The sequence below is a fragment of the Mandrillus leucophaeus genome, unplaced genomic scaffold (assembly GCF_000951045.1).
Source record: "Mandrillus leucophaeus isolate KB7577 unplaced genomic scaffold, Mleu.le_1.0 Scaffold17, whole genome shotgun sequence".
Classification (NCBI taxonomy): Eukaryota; Metazoa; Chordata; class Mammalia; order Primates; family Cercopithecidae; genus Mandrillus; species Mandrillus leucophaeus.
This window is the reverse complement of record NW_012101698.1, coordinates 4967131-4991093: the sequence shown is the minus strand read 5'-3', so window position 1 is coordinate 4991093 and position 23963 is coordinate 4967131. Positions and strand designations below refer to the sequence as shown.

The window sequence follows — 23963 nt, the reverse complement described above, 5'->3', positions numbered from 1 at the left end:
CTGTGTCCCCATTCAAATCTCATCTTGAATTTTAGCTCCCATAACTTCCACTTGTCGTGGGAGGGACCTGGTGGGAGGTAAATGAATCATGGGGGCGGGTCTTTCCCAGGCTGTTCTTGTGATAGTGAATAAGTCTCACAAGATCTGATGGTTTTATAAATGGGAGTTCCCCTGCACAAGCTCTCTTAGTTGCCACCATGTAAGACATGTCTTTCTCCTCCTTTGCCTTCCACTGTGATAGTGAGGCCTCCCCAGCCATGTGGAACTGTGAATCCTCTTTTTTCTTTATAAATTATCCAGTCTCAGGTATGTCTTTATTGGTAGCACGACAACTGACAAATACAGATAGAAAATTGGAGACCCAGGAATAAAGAGCAATAAAAATGATTAATAAATGAATAAACCTAAATGAGCCATAAAAGGATAAATAGTAAGAACAGTAGCAATAACAACAGTAGCAATGTCTTGTAGAGTTTAAAATATTTAGAGAATCCCAAGCCTTCCGCACAAGTTGCTCCATCACTGTATCCTTTCATTTTTATCTTCCTTGCTCTTCTACCTACACCTATGCTCTCATGAAGCTGGGTGCTTAGCAGCTCCTGCAGTAGCGTGCATGTTTTTTGTTTTGTTTTTTTTGGCTTCTGCACCTTTGAAGCTTTCTCTCTCTTTCCGGTTTGCATGGACTGCCAAATGCCCACTGAAGGCATTGCTGAAACCCAGCTCCTTCAATGAGCCCTGTTCAAATGTCATTTACAGTGAATTTTCCCTTTATTGTCTAGATGGGAATAGATCTTTTTCAAAAGTCCTACAGTCCCTTGCAGAGCACAATACATCACTTTTTTTTTTTGTAAAATAAAACCACAATTTAATCATCAAATCAAAATACATTTGGATGTTGTATTTCTCACCCCTACTGAAGTTTCTTTTTTGTCTTATTCTTATTGCAAGTGCAATGTTCATTACAGAAAACAATTAAAAACTAAAGAAGATATTAATACCCATAATCCTGCCCACTCAGCCTGGTGCACATCACTGCACGCTACCTTGGACAGTAGTTAATGATATATTGTGGAATCCGGTTTCCTTCTTTCCTTGAGGACAAATACCATGCCGGATTCCCCTCTGGAAGTCCGTGACACACAGGTTAATGCGTGCGGATCAACAGAGAAGTCCTCATACATTAGGCATGGGAGAGGCCCCAGTGGCAGAAGTGTAACTTCTGGATTCTTCTCCCTTTCAGCCTCATGCTTCGTCCTCCAGTATTACCTGGGCAGGGAGGACGCCATTGTTCTTGAGGATGAGAGGCAGCTTCTCTGAACGACCAAGCAGAAGCCTCTTAAAGAGGAGTAAGGGGTTTCCACGTTGGTTATGAAGAATTGGCCGCACAACCGTCACTCGAGGGAGGTTCCCCTCACCAGCGATGTCAAACACAAGGCCTCGGCTCTTGGCCAGGGTGCTGTGGGGAACAGGAAGATTGTAGCCTGTCAGTCTGGCATGGTGGGAATGACACTCCCTAGGGAGTGTGGCCTGCAGTCCTGCTGCAGGAGAGGGAGCTGGGAGCTGGGAGCTGGTACCTGGGCAAGCCATCCAAGGTAGCCTCAAAGATGCACTGGTAGTTCTGCATGATCTGCGGGGTGAAGGACACCGTGGCAAAGGCATGGGAATGACTGGCAATGCACATCTTGTTGGGTTCCACTTCAAAAATGTCGGTGATGCGGGCAAAGGGCTGGTGATGGGGGCAGAGACCAGAGTATGTCAGCGCCTTTGGATTCTCATCAGGCTTACTCCTTATTTCCAAGAGCCCCCCCGCCTCTCGTCTAAGCGCCGTGGTGGACATGCTCCACTGCCTGCAGGGTCAGGGGCCCTGGAGGGAACAGCCTGGGACCCAGCCCTGAATGATGCCTGGCCAGATTTGGCTAGACCTGTGATTTTTGACTCAAATTGATGAACTAAGCCAGGAATCCAGATATTGTCCCTGCTACCCCACCCCTGTCAACTAAACTGGGATGCCCAAAGATTGGTGTTGGTTGGTTTTTAAATTCTTTTTTGACAGGATCTTGCTCTGTCACTTATGTTGGAGTGCAGTGGCATGATCATGGCTCACTGTGGCCTCGACCTCCTGGACCCAGGCAATCCTCCCACCTCAGCCTCCCAAATAGCTGGGACTACAGGTGTGTGCCACTATGCCCAGCTAATTATTATTATTTTTTTGTACATATGCAGTTTCGTCATGTTTCCCAGGCTGGTCTCAAACTCCTGGGCTCAAGTGATCTGCCTGCCTCGGCCTCCCATAGTGCTGGGATTACAGGTGTGAGCCACCGTGCCGGGCTGGTGCTGGTTGTTAAAATGTGGAGCTGAGCTGCGAGCTGGCTGAATCACATGCAAGATGAGAAAGCTAGATGAGAGAATGAAGCAATGGAAACCCTGTGAGAGAGACATGTGGCCACTGACAGACGGACAGAGCATCCGCTGGTCTTCTAAAGGGTGGGCCTCAGGTGATGGTGCCAGTCCCAAGGAGTCCCGGCCACGTGATGTGTTCTGACCTGTGTCTGAGGTGTCTGATTTGCTGCAGTAAGCCTTGCTTTGTTTGGGCTAATCTGAGAGGGTTTCTGCTCCTTGTAACTCCAAGAGCCTTGGCTAGAGCAACCTCCCACAGCAGTTTATCTGTTCCCATCTTGTGGCAGTGTTTTGGGACTGTAGGGAGCCCTGGCATGGCCTTAAAAGGATTTTTCATTCTCATGGGAAGTAGGTGGGATTGAAGACTGACTATTCCCTCTTGTTCTTAAACTGAGGGTCCTCGGGTTTCTCTTTGCTTTTTCCGAGGGATAGCCTTCACGTCTGCGAACTAGGGTGGAGGAGAACATGTGATTTCTGCAAATCCTCTTATAAAGTCTCTCTTTAGAAATCAGGCTTGTGGCTGGGTGTGGTGGCTCACTCCTGTAATCCTAGCACTTTGGGAGGTGGAGGTGGGAGGATCGCTTGAGCCCAGGAGTTCGAGAACAGCCTGGCCAACATGGTAAAACCCCGTCTCTACAAAAAATACAAAAACTAGCCAAGCATGGTGGTGCGTGTCTGTAGTCCCAGCTACTCAGGAGGCTGAGGTGGGAGGATCACTTGATCACTTGAGCCCAGGAAGTCGAGGCTGCAGTGAGCCATCATGGCAATGAGAGTGAGACTGTCTCAAAAAAAAAAAAGAAAAAGAAAAGAAAAATCAGTCTTGCTCTTTTTTTTTTTTTTTTTTTTTTTAAGATGGAGTCTCGCTCTGTTGCCCAGGCTGGAGTGCAGTGGCTGGAACTTGGCTCACTGCAAGCTCCGCCTCCCGGGTTTATGCCATTCTCCTGCCTCAGCCTCCCGAGTAGCTGGGACTACAGGCGCCCGCCACCTCACCCAGCTAGTTTTTTTGTATTTTTTAGTAGAGACGGGGTTTCACCATGTTAGCCAGGATGGTCTTGATCTCCTGATCTGGTGATCCGTCCGTCTCAACCTCCCAAAGTGCTGGGATTACAGGCCTTGCTCACTTTTTATGTTTTTAGTACAGAATAGGGAGAAAGTTGCTCCTTAGTATCCCAAATAAGATCAGAGAATAGGCCAGGCGCGGTGGCTCACGCCTGTAATCCCAGCACCTTGGGAGGCCGAGTTGGGTGGATCATGAGGTCAGGAGATCGAGACCATCCCGGCTAACACGGTGAAACTCCGTCTCTACTAAAAATACAAAAAATTAGCCAGGCATAGTGGTGGGTGCCTGTAGTCCCAGCTACTTGGGAGGCTGAGGCAGGAGAATGGCGTGAACCTGGGAGGCAGAGCTTGCAGTGAGCTGAGATCGCGCCACTGCACTCCAGCCTGGGCGACAGAGCAAGATTCTGTCTCCAAAAAAAAAAAAAAAAAAATCAGAGAATGACTGGGTGTCACCAGGGTCTGAAGGAAGTCATAAAAGGGATTATGTAGTCTCCCCAACCACACCTCTCTGCATTGACATTTCCCCAGGAATGCACACTCCATATGTAGCTCTAGGCTGACACCAACACTCTTGGTGACTTCCCCACCACCCTCAGCTGCGAACAATGCCAGCTCCAGGGGCTGAGGACCTCCTGGGCCCAGATTCTACTTTCGGGCAGAGAACTGAAGCAGCCACCATAAAACTAGAGTATTTGCTACACATTGGATTGGAAATTAAGGGTGACGGAAACCCATTGATTAAGACCTCTCTTGGTATCCTGAATTTTCTGTTCTGCTGTGAAAAAAAGTATGATCTGACTCAGAGAGAAAAGGCAGTTTCGAGCCTGGCAGACCCCTGAATGGGCAATTATTTCATCTTGTATGTGGATGAAGCTTGGCTTTAAGCCCAGCCCTACATTCTCAGGCTCTGGGACCTAGGGGAAGGATTTAGCTTTTTAAGCCTCAGTTTCCCTAACTGTAGAATTGGGATAATAATACAAAGTTGGAAGAGTTGTTGTGAGGGCAAAAGGAGGCAATAAATATAAATCACTTAGCATAGTGCTTGTCACATGGGAAGGGCTAAAAAGTGCTCACCATTTCACCTTATCCTCAGAATCTGGTGCCCCCAAATCTCCCTTACCAGCAGAATATGCAGCTGGAGGCAGGCCTGTCTGGAGCTGGCGCTCACTTTAGCCTCTCCCCACCATGCTTTCTCTATTTTAGGCACATAGTGAGCATTTAATGGAGGAATGTGGTTTGCTCACTCATGCGTACCCATTTATCACAAAGGTACCTGGAGGAGACACCCACTGGGACAAATGTATCACCACTGGCCTAGGGGAAACCCCCAGTTACTTCACATAACTTCCAGCAGGGCCAGATAATTTCCACTCACGCATACAGGCTCCAGAGCCGAGGATGCTGAGAGCCCTTCTTCCAAGTTTATGCCAATCACGGTGGGCCAGGGGCCAATGGGAGCATCTTACCTTATTGGAGATAGGCCTGACTACAATGTTGACATCACAGGCGATCTTTCCCACGTTGCTGATCTTGAAACGAGCCTTGGCTCGGCGGCCCACGAGGACATTGCAGAAGATGAACTTGTTCTCGTCCTCGACAAACAGCCCCCCGCTCTCTATGGTCTGCAGGATGTGGTGCAGGGTGGCACTGGTACATATCTGGTGCTCTTCAAATATCAAGGCGTTGTTTTCGGTCACAAAGGCTGGGGAGTGAAGAGGAGACTATGAGATGCAGCCTGATCGCTGGATTCCCTCTCTGTAATTCCTAATTTGGAGCTCTGGATTCTCACAAAGGAGAATCGTGGAGGACACATAGGGGAGGTCACGCAAGGGGGTGTGAGGGATGGGAAACATTCTGTCTGGTCTTCCTCTTTTGTACTGCCCTTGCTGGTTGCCATACTCCAGTGAGCGTTTTTCTCCCAATGGTAAGATCCAAGATCTGGGGTGGGCTGTGGAGGGAAGGAGGCAACTGGCCCACTATGCTTCAAGGCTCCAGTGATCCTATCATCAAAGCATGAGGCATTCTCTTTGCACCTCATGTGCCCTCCTGCTGGGTTACAGATTTTGTATGCTCAGTACCTGAAAATTGTTCTCTGTGGACATGTTGCCCACCAGGAGTGGCCTGGCCATGAGCGGGACTCAGTGCTCCTGGGTCCCGTGCTACAGCCCATCCCACCATGATTCTCAGATAACACTATTCATCTGGGAATCCAGGACCAGCCTCCTGGGAGTGTGAAGCTGCACCTCCTCCCTTAGGTATATGCCCTGGAAAAATACAACTAAAGACACTAGAGGAAGTTCCAGGACCCCAAAGGAAGCAGCCCAGCCATGTCTGCCAGACATCTTTGGAAAAACTTGCAAGAAAGAGGTAGAAGTGTTACAGATAAAGGCCTCTTATTTATATATTTATTTTTTGAGACGGACTCTTGCTCTGTTGTGGAGTACAGTGGCGTGATCTTGGCTCACTGCAAACTCCACCTTCTGAGTTTGAGGGCCTTCTGAGTAGCTGGGATTACAGGCATGTGCCACCACACCCGGCTAATTTTTTGTATTTTTAGTAGAGACGGGGATTTGCCATGTTGGCCAGGCTGGTCTCAAACTCCTGATGTTAGGTGATCCGCCCGCCTCGGCCTCCCACAGTGCTGGGATCACAAGCATGAGCCACTGCACCTGGTCTCAGACAAACATCTTTTAAGTGGTGTTGTCCAATGTGAGTGGTGAGTACCTGGTAGACAGGCTTCAGCCAGCAAAGTGTAAGGAATGCCGGCAGGCTGAACTGTAGGGTCTCGGCCAGAGATATCGATGGCTATAAACTCCTCACACTTTCCCACGGGGTCAGCCACACAGTCAACGTTGATGACCTGCTGTCCTCCGGAAGGGATGGAGCCAAACCCAGGGTACACGGTGAACATGCCATGGGCGAAGCGGGCCTGCAGGACAAGGGTGGGAGGGATAGGAGACTTGGAGGCAGAGTGAGTGACAGCCAGGCTTTGGGGGCTGTGAGATGGTGTGGAGAGGGCGAGAGACACGTGGGGCTTCTTCTCACAGGCACTCTGTGGGCCCTCACTCCTCTCCTCCTGGAGGGACAGAGGGCCTGGGATGGGCAGGGGTCTTCAATGATAGGCTGCTCTCTCAGTGCTTCCTTCTATGCAAATTCCTTCAGACTAATCGTGTCTGAACTAAGGGTTTAAAGGAACAGACAGACTCCACATCATATAGCACTTATTCAGCTGGGCATCTTGAATCAGATGGGTGCAGAATGGAGTAGTGGGTGAGGTTATGGGCTTTTGAGTGAGACACACCTGGGTTTGAATCCCAGCCCTGCTAAATATTGACTGTTTGACCTTAAACAAATGACTTCTCTGAGTCTCAGTTTATTTATCTATAAAATGGGGCTAAAGCCGCAACCCCAGAGATTGCTGGAGGTTTAAATGAAATAACAGGTGTGAAGCATGTAGCATAGCATCTGGTATAGAATTAGTGCTAAAAAACAAGCAAACAAACAAACAAAAACCCAAAAAACCCAGGATGTTGGTGCAATCCTTAGATGTCCCTGCTCTTCTCTCTCCTGCTTGTAGTTTTCTGGATGACCGTAGAATGTGCTGACAATGCAATGGCCTGAGATAAGGGGAGGGTCTGGAACAGCCCAGGCTCTGTTCTCATCCTTCCTAGAACAGAATGTCCTTCAGCTCAGAGATCCACATTTCCTCTGGAGCACAAAATCCAGGACAGAATGCTTTTGGTGTCCTTCAGCTGCAGTGTGAAGTGGGGCATGCATAGGCAGGACTTCATTTGTTCAAGGCAGCTTTCTTGAGCCTTGGGGGACCAGCTGTCCATGAATACGAAGTTTCTATTAGTTCTTGCTACCTATCTGTGAGTGACAACTTACTTTGCATGACTTGTGTGAGTGTTCTGCCACACTGGACTCATACCCTGGCAACTGGATTTGTGCAAAACCTCTGGCAGCTGGGGTTTGTGAAGGACCTCCTGCCAGATCTAGGAACCACAGCAGAAATTAGTGCTGAGTCTAGTGGCACTCTTCACACAGGCATCTGTGTGGATGCAGCCCCTAGCATTGTGCAGTGTGACTGCAGAGACATATGTGGAAGCTGTTATTAACTAATTTGGTCACTATTTACTAAATACCTACTATATGCTAGGAGATGTCCTGGGCACCGGTGATTCCCAGATAAACCATCCTGACAGAGGAGAATGTTGGAGAATAGTAGAAGATGGCATGATGTTGTCTCAAAGGAGCAAGGTCATAGTAGGGGCAAAGAACAGCTGAAATGAGTGGAACTGAGGTAGCAGAAAGTTAGGAGAAAGGGAAGCAGTCAGAGAAAGAGGTCTTGGAAATCAAGGATTCAGAAGCACCTCAGTGTCTTGTGATGCAAGATCCAGGCTGTGACCATTAAAATAAGTTGCCAATGTAGAGGAGAGGATAAGTTCATTGCAACTGAAAGGCAGAGTGCTGGAGAGGCTGTCTCACTGGAGGCTGAGAAGATATGGTAGTCAGAGAAGGAAAAAAAAATTGTAGAAGAGATGAGAGTTACAGAAACATATGTAGAAAATTATGTATGTTAATGAAACAGAAGCCTTTGCTTGACAAGAGGAAACCACTTGAAAAGACATAAAAACCAACATGTAGAAAACCCAGTTCACTTCAATCAATAATTATTGCTGTTCAGAGAGTGCAGAAAACCTGCTTCTCTCATTGCCTTCAACGCAGAGGTGGTGGCTGGAGCTGCAGCAGCCACCTTGGAACCATGAGGGAAAGGCCAAGAGAATCACAAGCAACAATAAACTGTGAAACCAACACCAGCAATTGACTCCCCTATTCAAATATGCCATATTTGTTTAAACCACTAGCGTTGGATTTTCTGCTATCTGCAACCAAACATGATTCTGATACACAAATCAAGCACCACCTCCTCCGTGAAGCCTTCAATAACTGTTCACAGCTACCCAGAACAACAAGACTTCATTCTTCCATTTTTCCAGAGTCTATCCATGTACAAGCACCGCAATTATAGTATTTACCATCTTGCTTAACAACTGCTCATTCACCTGCTTTTTATAAAGAATTCCTCTTGTCTGTCTTTGAGTTCACTGATTCTTTCCTCCACCCTGCTCTAAAATATTTCCTCTACATCCATTTAAAAACATATCAGACAGTATTATAGTTTTGCTTCCATTGACAAACATAATTTAGAAAACCCAGGAAGAGAAGTAAGGTCTACTGAATTTACCTACATTATTGCTTACTATGTTTTTTTCTTCCTTGTTGATGTTCCGTGATTACATCTTCTGTTATTTACTTTCTGTTTTGAGAACTTCCTTTAGCCATTCTTTTAGGGTAAGTCTACTAGTGACAAATTCTTTTAGCCTTGTTTCATTTGAGAAAGTCGATTTTCCATTTATCCCTGAGAAATATTTTTGCTGGATATAAGATTCTGGGTTCACAGTTATTGATTCTCTACACTTGAAAATATTATGCCATTTTCTTTTGGGTCTCTATGGTTTTTGTAAGAAATCTGCTGTCATTCAAGGTTCATTTCTCTCCTGATGTGCTCAAGATTTTTTTTTTCTTTTCTTTAATTTTCAGAAGTTTGACTATGATGTGTGTTGGTAAGGATTTCTTTTGGTTTCTCCTATTTGGGTTTGCTCAGATTCTTGAGTCTGTAGGTTTACATCTTTTTCCAAATTTGAAAAGTTTTCTGTCATTATTCCTTTGAGTACCTTTTCAGTTCCACCCTCTTTTGTAACTCTTTCTGGAACTCCAATGAAAACAGCATTAGATCTTTTGTTATGGTTCCACAGATCCCTGAGCATCTATTCATTTTTTATCATTAGACTTAAATAGACTTTCAAGAGACTCAAAACAGAGTCTACTTTCTCTCTTTTGTTTAGACTGGGCAGAATAATGGCCTCCCAAAGATGTCCACATCCTAATCTCTGGAACCAGCGAATATGTTATCTAACATAGCAAAAGGACTTGGTTGACATGATTACATTAAGAAGCTTGTGATGAGGAGATTATTCTGGATTATAATGGGCCCAGTGTAATCACAGGGGTCCTTAGAAATGGAAGAGAGTTAGAAGGAGATATGACTGTAGAGGAGGTTGGACTAACGTGATGTGAGAAGGCTTCGATTCACTGTTGCTGGCTTTGAAGAAGATAGAAGGGGACTACAAGCCAAGGAATGTGGGCTGCCTCTAGAAGCTAAAAAAACAATGAAAAGGATTCTTTCCTGGTGTCTCCAGAAAAGAATACAGTCCTTCCAACACCTTGATTTTAGCACTTCTGACCTACAGGACAATAAGATAAAAAATGTGTAATACTTTAAGCTTCTAAATTTGAGGTAATTTGTTGTGAGAACAGTAAGAAACGAACACAGGAATTCCTATTGTCTGTCTTCAAGTTCACTGATTCTTTTCCTCTGTTCCCTCTGTGTTGTTGAGCCCATCCATTGAGTTCTAAATTTGTTTATTTATCTTCAAGTCCAGAATTTCCATTTGCTTCTTCCCTACATCTTCTTTCTTTGCTGAGACATACTATTTTAAAATTTTTCCAGGCATGTCTATAATTGCTCATTGAAACATTTTCAGATAATTCTAACACCGCTGTCATCTCAGTGTTGTCATCTAGCATTTATCTATTCTCCTTCAATTTGAATTCTTCCTGGTTCTTGGTATGATGAGTGATTTTCACTTGAAACCTGGACATTTTGGGTGCTATGCTATGACACTTGCGATCTGATTTAAATCTGGTTGAGCTGGCTTTCTTTTGACACTATCCTGGCTGGGGAAGGGAGTGCACTGCCTTGCTACTGCCAGGTGGGGGCAGTAGTCCAGATTCCCCACTCAGACTCATCATTCCTGCTGGGGAGGGGTGGGTGTCCCAGCTCTCCACTAGTCCTCAACTGATACCTTCCTGGTGGGGACGGGTGAGTGCCTGTTACTGTTTGGCTGATGCTATGGGAGATGGAGGGGTCCTCTGACACCATTCCAGCAGGGGACAGGGGAATGTCTCATTTCCACTAGGTTGGGGTGGACGTCATGGTTTCCCATGTGGTATCTCCACAAACAGCACTGGAGGTGGTGGGGGATGCTTGTTACCACCCATGGGAATGAAAGTCTTGGCTTCCTATTTGACCTTCTCTGATGCCACCCTTGCAAGGGGGTGGGGCACCTCATGACAGCTTGGAAAGGGTGGAGTCTAATATCTCTATTCGGCCTTTGCTAGCAGAGGTGGTGTGGGACCAGATATTTTTCTTTGGTGTTTGGCTGGAGTAGAACAGTTATTATCCAGAAGTTTTCTGTCTTACTAGGGGCAACTTAGGAAGGCAGAAAGAAAGTAGGAGTAGGCTTCTGTTGGGGCTTGCTTTTTGTCTGTGTCTGTTGATGTTTTAGGGTTGTTGGCTGCTTCAGCACTCAGTCTGGGAGATATAAGGCAAAAAGAAAACTTGGGAACTCACCACCTTGATCTTCCTTGGGTCCCAAGGACCCTGGGGCTGGTCTGGTTTCTTCTCTCTACCTTTCAGAGTCTGAAGTCTGTCTGTTTTATACACAACGCCCAGGGTTTTTAGTTGTACTGAGTTGGGAAGAATAGGGAAAAGTACATCTAGCTGATCTTACCAGAAACAGCAAGCCTCAAATCTCCTTTTGTTTAAGCCTGTTTGAATGGGCTTGTCTTTCTTATAAACAAATTATTCTTGATTAAAATACATTTCATGAAGAGTAGAAACAATTTTAAGGCAATGGCAAGCCAATGAAGGTTTTAAAGCAAAAGAGGATATCCAGATTAATGGCTATAACATCTTAGTTTAAAATGCAAGTGATATTTCAGTATAATTATTTCATATTCCTGCCATGATGGATTCAAATCCTATTATCCTAGGGAGGTATTTGGTGTCAAGGGCTAATTGGGAGTTGGCTTTACTGGGTATCTGTACGAACAGGGAAAAAGACACGCACCTGGCCTGTGGTGGTGATTTCTCTCTGAATCGTGTCAGAGAACTTGGCTGCTCTGGAAGGGCCAGTTTTGTAGAAGCTCTCACTTTCTCGGGATCTTGCACGTCTGACGTGGCTGGCTCTGATTAAAGAAGCAAGAATACACCCTTAGGTTGTGGGGTGGGGGGTAACATTAGATACCACCTGTCTGTTTTCCTGCAAGGTCCCTTCTCCTAGGAATGGGGGAAGGGGCCTGTCTTTGCCCAAGAGGACATTGGAGTGGCATAATTAGCTAGTTAATCACTGACCAAACTCATTTAACAATTGTAAGGAAACTAGGCGGTAATTATACTTATTAAATATGATTTATAGGGACACTGAAAATTACTGCAAGAAGATAGTAATTTTTAAATGCCTACTTGAGTTCACTGGAAAGCAGTCTGTAGAAAATTACTTGTGGATGTCAAATGTTTTACTTAATCTCATTTTAAAAAGTGAAATGGCAAATAAATTAAGCTCTTCTGTATCTTCACATTTATAGTCGTGATGTTTTTAAGGTTTAGTATAAGCAGTAGTTCAAATATAGGTCTTGGTAATTGTTCACTTGCCTTGAAACTAGTTTATCCAATAATTAGTTTGCCTAGAGACCAGTTCGCCTAAAATATTCAAACGTATCTGAAATGCATCTTAAACTTTTGAGAATTTTATATATTTAAGCATTCACTTGCTTAACGACCAGAACACCTGAAGTTCAACCCCCTTTCGTGTGTTTTGCATGAACTTGTGCATGCTAAAATAAAAAATAAATAAAAAACAATGCAAAGCAAAACAGAATTAAGTTATAATCGTTATAGACATTAAATTGTTATAAAACAAATTGTAAAAAAATTCGGTTGAAATTAAATGAGGAAGAAAGAGACTTTACACAATTTAACTCTGCACTTTAAAAAATGTTCAAACTTTGTCAAAACAGAAAAGAATAGCTACAGAAATATAAAACAACTACAAACAATGTAAAGCCATATATCCTATTTAAAAGAATTAACTAGAAAGTCAAAATTAAATCAGAAGTGTCTCAGGAATCAGTAAAAACCCTCTTAATTTGCCCAAAAAGAGTATGTTAGCCCAATGGAAGCCAAAAGCACTCAAAAGACCAATTGTTTTGGGTGAATTGATTGACAGCCTCCTTTTGAAGAACATGGAGTTTTGCTGTTGGGACAACTATGAAGGTAGCTTTGTGATGGTGTCTGCATGGGCAGAAGGCAGTAATAGTAACAGGCAGTAACAATAACAGCCCCTGGTAGGCTGAAGGCATCACCGCACTTGCTCTCTTCCACGCTTCCAAGGCAGCCCCACCATGAAGCACTGCTATGATTTCTTTTGATTGAGCTTGCTGTGATAATAATTTCTTGGCGTTGTACAGAATGACACATAGGACAATGATCTAATAAGTCCTTTATCACACCAGAAGCACCAGGACAACAGACAAAATTCCAGGCAGAAGACTGTTTGTTCAACTAAAATTTATGATATATTCTATAGGAAATCTATGAACCCTGGAGTCAAAAGATGTGGGCTCACACCAAGATCTACCGGTAATTCCGTGTATAGTATCTTTTAAAAATTTTTTATTTTTTATTTTTTTGAGATGGGGTCTCACTCTGTCACCCAGGCTGGAGTGCAGTGGCGCGATCTCGGCTCACTGCAACCTCCGCTTCCCAGGTTCAAGCGATTCTCCTGCCTCAGCCTCCAGAGTAGCTGGGATTACAGGCATGCGCCACCACACCTGGCTAATTTTTGTATTGTTAGTAGAGATGGGGTTTCACCACATTGGCCAGGCTGGTCTCGAACTCCTGACCTCAGATGATCTGCCTGCCTTGGCCTCCCAAAGTGCTGGGATTACAGGTGTGAGCCACCGCACCCAGCTTTTGTGCATAATCTAAATGAGCCATTTCTAAATCTTACAGACCTCACTCACAAAAGGGGATTGGATGAATTTAAGTAAGATATAGGAAAGCTCTTTATAAAATATAAAGCACAAATTAAAGAGGGAATGCAGTGAGTTAAGTAAATATTTGTCTTACGCTTTCTTCTGATGAATGGGGCTCTCCCCTGTCAGCTTATAAAGGGCAAACTTGAAGTCAGTAACACCTTGATTTTCTATGGTGAAGGTGGTGCTTTTACGAGCGCCACAGATCAAAGCTCCAAAGTTGATGACAGAGGAGGGGGTGATGTTGTATTTGGAATATACTGCATTCACGGAAAACTTAATTGGGATGCTGGCAATGATCTCACCTCCTTCTGAAATATTGGGCTCAATAATCTAGAAAGGGAAGAAGAATGAGCAAGTCAGCCACTGCTGTAGCTACAGAATTCTTATTATTATCTACCCCGTTCCCTATTTTCATCATTGACATGAAGCCATGTTATTTCACTGTCTTTGTATCATTGCATCAACAATGATATTAGCAAACACTAAAACGGAGCTTACTGTGTACCAGCCAAGGCTCAACATAGCCAAATTTTCCTCCTGTTTTCAACTCCCTGCTCATCCTTTGCACTTGATGATGGGACTCAGCTTCCCTGCCTTTGATGCTCCCTGAAGACTTGGGGGCACATTTCCTCTCTGGCTCTAATTCTGATGACTTTGCCTGCTAGTTAGAACAGAACCCCGGTGTATCCTATCCGGTTGCCACCCAGCCCTCCCCTTTTCTTCCTGGGGCATGGATTAGGTCATGTATCCTTCTTTGCAACGGGAGTCCCATGATCCTGCCATTGAGGCAGCCCCTCCCTTTGGAGCTCTCTTACCTGACAGCGCAGAACAGGCTGGTGCTCGATCTTCACTTCCTTTTTTGCACGGAAGAAAACTTGGACATTTGTGGGTTTTTCTGTTGGGGTCAGTGAACCTTTTCTGGGTTGGACTGAGATCATGGAATTTATAGTAGGTGTTGAAATCCCTATAGAGTCCACGGAAAAGCTGAAAGACAAGAATAAAAAGTCAGCCTAAGTCATTATGCCGGGAACTCAAGATCCAAGAGAGGAGACTGTACATGGTTGAGTGCCTGCTGTGTCTCCAACCCTGTTTAACCACTATGTCCGGCAGAGTCCACTGTGCTTTGTACGCTGTGATCGCCTCTCCTTAGCCAGGATTGACAAGGTCAGGAATTAATGCTCAAGGCAAAGACAGCCATATTGTATCCCATGGTCAAGAGAGGCCATTGCAGGAGATCTCTGTCCAACAGGGACACTGGATACTGAAAAAGGACCAACTAAATTAATTCTCTCTTTCTCTGTTTGTGTGTCTGGCTTTCAGTACATGTAGAGCAAACAGTGACACAGAAACCAGGGAACCTGGAGAGAGAGAGCAGGGAGTGGGCAGGGGCCCTGCAACAGAGGTACTAGGGAAGGAAGCCCATGGCCTACTGGAGGTGAGGCAAGAACCACAGGAAGAAGATGGCTCATGAGACTGACAGAGGGACTGGCGTAGGCTCAAGGTGTATCCCACCTAGGCAGAGGTGGGATACCCGGAGTTGCTGTGGGGCTCTGAATGTCACCCCCATGCTCCAGGAGACCCTGGTTGCCCAATTACTTGCACCCCTGTGCTTCCTTACTTTCCTGCACATTCTTTAAACAAACCCTCTATCACCTGTTCCAACCTGAGAGTGACTCCATTCCATGCAACCCCAAAGAGCACAGCTAATGCCCCTGTCTTAATCTAAAAGAAAACTCACCAACAGGCAAGATTCCACTTAGCACTAATTCCAAAGTGACAGGGGAAAAGTCTATTTGTCAATTGTGGATTCTTGGGGAAGGAGAACCTTCCAAGGAATGAAAAGTGTGGGCACTGCCATGAAGGGCTGTGTGGCCCTGTCTGAGGGGTGTTTCCCTCCTCCTCCCCTGTGCCACCCTTTCCTTGCTGAGGAACCTCCCTGATTTCGTGTTTCTTCTTTTTTTCTTTTTCTTTTCTTTCCTTTTTTTTTTTTTTTCTTTTTTTGAGACAGGGTCTTACTCTGTTGCTGAGGCTGGAGTGCAGTGGCATGATCATGGCTCACTGCAGACTTGACCTTTCTGGGCTCAAGTGATCCTCCCATCCCAGTCTCCCAAGTAGCTGGGACTACAAGTGATACGACCACCATGCCCAGCTAACTTTTTTTGTATTTTGTAGAGGCAGGGGGGTTCTCGCCATTTTGCTCAGGCTGGTCTCGAACTCCTGGGCCCAAGCAATCTGCCCACCTTGGCCTCCCACAGTGCTGGGATTATAGGCATGAGCCATCACACCCAGCCTCTTTGTTTCCTTTTTAATCTCAGGGGATGAGCACAAGCTGGAGCTCTACTCCACCAAGTCACTATTTGGACTGTATAATATCACGGTTCTCAGAATGTAATGAAAAAGGAAAGGCCTTTCTTCACATGAAATCTGCTGATTTTCTTTATCTCCTTGTAAAGCAGATAAGAGCTGGCAGAAGGCAGGACAGCTTGAGGCCAGGTCACCCATCTCCAGTCTCTCCCTCCACCCCGGGACCTCTTCTCACCCCTAGAATCTCCCCCTCCCAGCCTCTTCCCCAAGTCTCTTCCTCCACTCCCAGACACCCACAGTTCCAACTGGCCAGGTACATCCAGGCCACTTAAAGGCCCCTGTTAAGCTGCAGAGTTGAGAGCAATGTGAAAATCTCTGCTCCCTTAGCAGGTGGAATTCCATTCATTTGAAGCCAAGGGAGGCAAAAAAGCAGAGACGGTTCTTATGATTTCCTTGACTGACTGATAAGAAAAGTTTCCCAGACCACATTCCTCCCAACAGTGGACCTGATGGCCACAAACCCCATGGGATTCAGGTTACCTGAATGTGATCTCGTATTTCCCTACATTCCTCCCCACGAGTGGACTTGATGGCCTTACACCCGATGGGATTCCAGTTACCTGAATGCGATCTCGTATTTCCCACGGTTCTTCAATTGCAGGGGCTGCTTCACCTCCTCTGTGACCCTGACAATCCCAAAATCCAGGCCCCCTTCAGCTCCTGCAGAGACCATGGGGCCAGGGCAGACAGGGGTGAGTGGGCATGAGAGTGGGAAGCAGGGGAAGTGCCTGTTGAAGTTCACGTGGAAAATGCATGGTGGCAGTTTTAGAGAATTTGTTTTCTGAAAGTACTATGGTTAGAAAAGCCTCTTATAATTGAGTCTGGGCAAACAAACAACAGATGCTGCTCTTGATGCACTCTACAGGGCTGGTCCCTCTGGATTCCATCCATCCTAGGATTATTGTCTTTCACGTCTACCATCAGCTAAAACTTCCAGTATTTAAAAAAGTCTTGCATAAAATTGGGATATTACACATACATTTACGTTGCTTTACTTAGCATTAACATCATAAGCATTTCCCCCAAAAAATTAAAAACTCCCCATAGGTGTAGTCTTAGTGGCTGCATAATATCCCATGATATGGCAGTTCCGTAATTCATGACATTATTCCTATAATACTATTATTTCATTATTGATGGGCATTTAGGTTATTTCCAACTCTTCATTGTTATAAAAACGCTGCAATAAAAGATCTTTGTACATGAGACTCATGACATCTAAACTAATACGTGGCTCTCACATTCTGTGGGTTTTGATGAAGAGACCTCTTGGGGAAAGGAGGGAAATGGAGAGCTGTAGGCTAAAGGGAGAGCTGAAACTCGGGCGTTAGGGCAGTGTGGGGACAGATACCAGCCTCACCCCCACCCCCCAATCCCTGGACTCTGTGAATATGCTGTCTTACATGGCATAGGGGAATTCAAGAAGCAGGTGGAATCAATTCACTGACCTACAAATACAGAGATTAATTTGGAGTATCTTGGTCAGCTCAATATAATCACAAGGGGGCTTAAGAACAAAAGAAGAAGGCAGGGTGGGAGAACCAGAGAAAAGGCAACGTGAGAAGGAGTTGGCCCAACCTTGCTGTCTTTGAAGGTGGAGGAAGGGGACCACGTGGGTGGCCTCTAGGAGTTGGAAATGGTATGGAAATGGATTCTCCCCCAGAGCTTCCAGAAGGGAAGGCAGCCCTGCTGACACCTTCATTTTAGCCCAGAGAGACCCATTTTGCACTTGTGACTTCCAGAACTGTAGGGTAATACGTTTGTGTTGTTTTAAGCCAGAAAGCTTATGGTGACATTTTATGGCAGTGATAGAAAACTAATACAGGAAAGAGGAGAGGTGTTTACTATCAAATGACTGCTCTGAAAAGAGCTCTGCAAATTTTACATCCATGACCACCTGCTTTCTATCTCTGGTTGGAGAAATTACGATTTGTAGTCATGTTGCTAATATCACTCTGGGGCTCACAGTATTATTTATTAAAATTGCCCCATTCCCAATCTGACAATTGCATAAAGTTGGGATATTACACATACATTTATGTTGTTTTACTGACAACACACTAGCCTTTCTCTACACAGAAATACACTATACAAAAGACCCAATTTCCAAACACCCTTTTCTTGAAGGGCCCAACAGACCTTTGGGGAAGGTGATGTCCAAGGCGATGTCATATGCCTCTGCAAAGACCATGATATTTTCAATTTGAACAACACCAAGAAGATTTTCTGCATCGAAAACCTGGCAGAGTAAGAGAAATTCTTCAGTAAAAGCAAGACCTGTAGGTGCTTGGAGACTGAAACATGTAACATCCTAAAGGGGATATGGCAGGGAATGTTTTTGAAATGTAGTACCCTGTAGGTATTTTATGTCTACCAAGCCTTTGGCAGGATTTGTGCTCCTCTTAACACTCTCTGGGGAATGCTGGTATAAAGAATACAAGAATGGGGAAAAGGGACTGACTTTTCTTATTGTTGCTACATTACTGAAGTTTGGGCTTGGAGTAGACATTACAGGAAAGTGGTTTTCTTTTTTGAGACAGGCTCTCACTCTGTCACCCAGACTGGAGTACAGTGGCGCAATCTTGGCTCATGGCAGCCTCGACCTCCCAGGCCAAGCCATCCTCCCATCTAGCCTCCCAAGTAGCTGGGACTACAGGAGTGCACCATTATGCTCGGCTAATTTTTGTATTTTTTTGTAGAGATAGGGTTTCATCATGTTGCCCAGGCTGGTCTTGAACTCCTGGACTCAAACAATCCTCCCATCTCAGCCTCCAAAAGTGTTGGGATTTGTGAGCCATCATGCCCGACTGTTTTTTTTTAACTTCTAAATCAAATGAACCTGGTGGGCATTGCCCTGACAGTTGAAACGGAAAACCTTTACGCTCCAAGTCATCCTTGCTCTACTCATTTTATAAATTTGAATCATTCTGTTCTTTGTTTGTGGCTTGACCTGTGGGGAAAGTGCTAGACTTTTCATAGAAAGCAAGTGTTTAATGTTGGGAAATATCAAATGTTTTATTTCTGTGAATATCGTGGGAATTGGGACCCCTCTGGTGTCATGCTTGTGGGGGGTCCCTCCCTCATTATTCTCTGGCATCTCTGAACTGCTGCAGCTGTCAGCCTGACCTGATTGTTGACTCCTTTTTCCTCTTCTTTATATATACATATATTTTATTTCGATAGCTTTTGGGGGTACAAATGGTTACGCTGACAACCCACAGAATGGGAGAAAATATTTACAAACTATACATCTGACAAAGGACTAATATCCAGAATACACAAGGAACTCAATCAAATCAGCAAAAAATCCCCAAATAATCCTATCAAAAAGTGGGTAAATGACAGGAACCAACTGTTGCCTCTTGAGGCTAACTAGGAGGCGGTAAAGGGTCCATCTGTCCAGGAAAAGAGCTGCTGGGCAGTGGGGAAAGCTCTCCTGGGTCTGCTCTGGGGAGTCCACCTCTGTCTCTGTCCAGTTTAAAGCCCAAGCCCCCGACTCCCAATTGCATGTGCTTTGGGTGCCAGGAGAAAATTTGCACCTGTCACCAAACTCAAGTTTTAATTCAGAATTTCTATCTTCTCTTTCATTAGATGCTTGCCAATGTTTCTTGGAGCAAACTGGACCGACTTGAGTTTCGCCTTCTTTCTCTGACTGCTTGCCCTCTGACAGATGACAAGATGGGCTGACAGGATTTATGCAGCGCCTCTCTCCTGAGGGATGCCAAGTGCCTGGAGCCTTCTATTTCTTGACTTCCCCAGGGTGGGTCAGAGGCAGTGGGGAGATTGAATTTTGAATTGAGGAAAATAGGAAGGACAATTGAAGGTTATACAGATGAAATAAAACAAATTCACCAAGTGCTTTCCACAGGGACTGGAGATGAAGGCATTTCCTTCTGTGGATGTGGAAGTGAATATAAGCTCACTTTGGGAGGCTCAACGGAGCTCCATGCTGCTTTGTTCAGAGTCCTAATCAGGCTGCTGTTTGGCTGGGACACACAGAGATGGTCACAACCGTTGGGAAAATACAAAAACGTGGCCAGGTGCAGTGGCTCACGCCTGTAATCCCAGCACTTTGGGAGGACAAGGTGGGCAGATCGCTTGAGCTCAGGAGTTTGGTACCTGCCTGGGCAACATGGCAAGACCTCATCTCTACAAAAATTACAAAAATTAGCTGGGTGTGGTGGTGCACGCCTGTGGTCCCAGCTACTCAGGAGGCTGAGGTGGGAGGATTGCTTGAGTCCAGGAGGTGGAAGTTGCAGTGAGCCGAGATTGCACCACTGCACTCCAGCCTAAGCAGCAGAGTGAGACCCTGTGTCAAGAAAAATAAAACAGGCCGGGCGCGGTGGCTCAAGCCTGTAATCCCAGCACTTTGGGAGGCCAAGACGGGCGGATCACGAGGTCAGGAGATCGAGACCATCCTGGCTAACATGGTGAAACCCCGTCTCTACTAAAAAAATACAAAAAACTAGCCGGGCGAGGTGGCGGGTGCCTGTAGTCCCAGCTACTCGGGAGGCTGAGGCAGGAGAATGGCGTAAACCCGGGAGGCGGAGCTTGCAGTGAGCTGAGATCCGGCCACTGTACTCCAGCCTGGGCGACAGAGCAAGACTCCGTCTCAAAAAAAAAAAAAAAAAAAAAGAAAAATAAAACAAAATAATAATAAAAACAAAAACCTTTCTGTACCAGTTGGTAAGCAACTGTCATGATGACCTTTCCAATATTCCCTTGCTGCCTGCCTCCTGTGCATCCCCACCACAGGAACCCCTGGACTCCCCATGATCCAGCAACTAAAAGACGAAGCTGGCACAGCTGGGGGACTTCAGGCCCTACACCAGCCAGGGGTCTGGGTACCTGGTTCAGAGGTCTGTGCCTGTGCAGAGACTGGTGCTAAAAGCATTGACCAGAACCTCTGGGCTTCTACACATTCATGGAGTGAATGCATCTATCAATATCTGTTTTCAGCCCTTTCAGTGAAGGGCTGCCATTGATAAGGGAAAAGAGAGTTTAGATCCACTGGGTGGCCCCAAAAGGTAGAAACATGATTCATGCTTGTAATTGACAGGGAGAATTCTGAGTTCCACCCAAAGAAGAATTGACAGACCTGTTTAAAGGGAGAACAGGCTGCTTGAAGAGGTAGTGGTAAATTTTGTATTCCTGGAAGCATTCAAAGAGAAGCTGGGATGATCCCTTGAATGTCGAAGAATCAGTTTAAGTACTTTTTTTTTTTTTTTTTTTTGAGACAGAGTCTTGCTCTCTTGCCCAGGCTGGAGTGCAGTGGTGCAATCTTGGCTCACTGCAACCTCCACCTCCAAGGTTCAAGTGATTCTCCTGCCTCAGCCTCCCGAGTAGCTGGGGTTAAAGGTGTGTGCCACCACATCCAGCTAATTTTTGTATTTTTAGTAGAGATGCAGTTTCACCATGTTGGCCAGGCTGGTCTCACACTCCTGACCTCAAGTGATCCACCCACCTCGGCCTCCCAAAATGATGGGATTACAGGCCTGAGCCACTGTGCCCGGCCTAGTTCAAGTATTAAAACTCAATGGCATTCATTCATTCATTCATTCATTTGTTCATTCATCAGGTTCTACTGAGTGCCTACTTCATCCAATCCCATGCTAGACACTGGGAATACGATGGTATGGGGGGTTGAACAGTGGTTCCTCCAAAAAGTATGTCTACTTCTTAACTCCTGGGAGCCTATGAATATGACCTTATTTGGAAGAAAGGGTATGAGTGGATTTAATTAAGTCAAAGATCTAGAGATGAGATCGTCTTAGATTATCTGAGTGTGCCATTGATATATATTCTTATAAGAGATGGAAGAGAAGACACAGACAGAAGAGGTGTTGTAATAACAGAGGCAGAGACTGGAGTGATGCAGCCAGAAGCTGAGAACACTCGCAGGAGACCCCAGAAGCCAAAGGGGAGAGAGAGGAAGCGTTCTTCCCTGGAGCCTTCAGAGAGAGCATGGCCCTGTCGGCACCTTGATTTTGGACAACGGTGAGAGGGGAATGTCTGTTTTTTCACATCACCCAGTGTATGGTAATTTGTTATAGTAGCCCTGGGGAACTAAGACAGATGTTAAGTCAGGTGAGATCCTGCCCTGATGCAGTTCATATAAGAAAGTAAAGGAAGAAGCAGGATAATGTTAGGAAGAGGGGGTGCTCTGAAGGATGGAAGACGGGGTGGGTTATTGCACATAAGGGGGATTCTCTCAAAGGGATGGTGAGAGAAGCCCAGTTGAAACACCAATGTTGGGGGGCCCTAAAGCAGGAGCCTAAGGGCAGATTCCCAGCAGTTGCAGCAAGGTCAGGGGCTTGAGCCAAGAAAGAGCCAAGACAGTGCATGGGAGCCAATGAGTGAGGGTGAGGGTGGAGCAAGTTGTGATGTAGAGGCAGGCATTGCCTCAGAGGCAGGTGAGGACCCCGGGCTTTATTCCTACTGCAGTGGGAAGCCAGTAGAGTGCATTAGGAGGGGGCATAACCTGTCTGAATGACATTGTAAAGATCCCTCTGGACACTGTGGGGAATGTCAACAGGGAAGTCAGTTAGGACACCTCTGAAGAAGTCCAGGTGAGAGAAGCTGCAGGCGGCCTGGACAAGGTGGTGGCAACAGCGGGGAGAAAGAAGTGGATGGGAAAGATACATTGGGAGGCACCATGCCTGTAATCCCAGCACTTTGAGAGGCTGAGGCGCAAGGATCACTTGAGGTCAGGAATTTGAGGCCAGCCTGGCCAACACGGTGAAACCCCGTCTCTACTAAAAATACAAAAAGTTAGCTGGGTGTAGTGGCGCGTGCCTGTAGTCCCAGCTACGCAGGAGGCTGAGGCAGGAGAAGTGCTTGAACCCTAGACGTGGAGGTTACAGTGAGCCAAGATCGCGCCACTGCACTCCAGCCAGGATGACAGTGCGAGACTCCATCTCAAAAAAAAAAAGATACACTGGGAGGTAAAATTAGCAACCTTTGTTGGAGGCCTGCGTTGGAAGGGAGGCCATTAAGAAAAGGGGGAATTAAGGCTGATCCCCAGGTGTCTGCTGGGGGCAACAGGGTGGAGGGTGACATTTACCCAGATAGGAATCCGATAGGTGACTGGGTTTAGGTGTGTGAAATCAGGACTCTGATGCTTACCTAGGTACAGAAACTCCATTTGCTCATTTGTTCATTCATTCTTTCATTCATTTATTTGTTCCTTCCTTCCACATTGATTGCTCTGTTCCTGTCTCTGGGAAATCAGCCATAAGCAATATTGCCTCTATGGAGCCTGCAGTTGTGTGCACAGCAAGATATTGTGGACTGGGGATATCGAAAGGGGATCAGATGGGAGCATGTAACAGGGAGACCTCTGTGTGTGTGTGTGTGTGTGTGTGTGTGTGTCTGCGTACGTGCTTTGATAACCAAGTCTGTGGAGGTGTGAAGCCTCACCTCCAACCGAATAGCCTTCTTGATGTTGACAGGCTTGGTGGGTTGAAAGTACAGGTGCAGGCCATACTCAGCCTCGGGGGGGATGGTCCCCTGCATCATGGATGCGGTGAAATCATCACCCAAGTGCTCGAGGCTGGTGATCCGCCAGGCCACAGGCAGGAGCGTGACATTGCGGAGAAGAACTACCCTGGATTCCAGTCTGCAGAGACAAAAGGAAGTTGAAATTCCATTTCGAATTTTGTAGTTGCACATTCTTTTTCTTTTTAACTTTTATTTTAGGTTCGGGGTTCATGTGCAGGTTTGTTGTATAGGTAAACTTGTGTCACAGGGGTTTGCTGTACAGATTATTTCATCACCCAGGTACTAAGCCTAGTACCCGACAGTTATTTTTTCTCCTCTTCTCCCTCCTCCCACCCTTCACCCTCCAGTGTCTGTTGTTCCCCTCTTTGTGCCCACTGGTTCTCATCACTTAGCTCCCACTTGTAAGTGAGAACATGCGGTATTTGGTTTTCGGTTCCGCATTAGTTTGCTAAGGATAATGGCCATATCCTTAGCATGTAATTTTTTTTCTTTTTCTTTTCTTTTTCTTTTGGAGACAGAGTCTTGCTCTGTTGCCCAGGCTGGAGTGCAGTGGTGCAATCTCGGCTCACTGCAACCTCTGCCTCCCAGGCTCAAGCAATTCTCCTGCCTCCGCCTCCTGAGGAGCTGGGATTACAGGCGCCTGCCACCACGCCCAGTAATTTTTGTATTTTTAGTAGAGACGGGGTTTCACCATGTTA

At 45.8% G+C, this 23963-nt stretch overlaps 1 protein-coding gene across 2 annotated transcripts in view; it reads right to left on the bottom strand.

Moving 5' to 3' along the window:
• HYDIN (HYDIN, axonemal central pair apparatus protein) overlaps positions 1 to 23963 on the bottom strand; it is a 423190-nt gene that overhangs the window by 68836 nt on the left and 330391 nt on the right. For both annotated transcript variants that reach the window (XM_011976766.1, XM_011976767.1), the window contains 10 exons: positions 23185 to 23383; positions 17905 to 18004; positions 16326 to 16425; positions 14217 to 14385; positions 13493 to 13731; positions 11433 to 11550; positions 6181 to 6385; positions 4923 to 5158; positions 1575 to 1726; positions 1267 to 1456 (listed from right to left, as the gene is read on the bottom strand). In XM_011976766.1, coding sequence (XP_011832156.1) covers positions 1267 to 1456; positions 1575 to 1726; positions 4923 to 5158; positions 6181 to 6385; positions 11433 to 11550; positions 13493 to 13731; positions 14217 to 14385; positions 16326 to 16425; positions 17905 to 18004; positions 23185 to 23383 — 1708 coding nt within the window. The remainder of the gene's footprint in view (positions 1 to 1266; positions 1457 to 1574; positions 1727 to 4922; positions 5159 to 6180; positions 6386 to 11432; positions 11551 to 13492; positions 13732 to 14216; positions 14386 to 16325; positions 16426 to 17904; positions 18005 to 23184; positions 23384 to 23963) is intronic.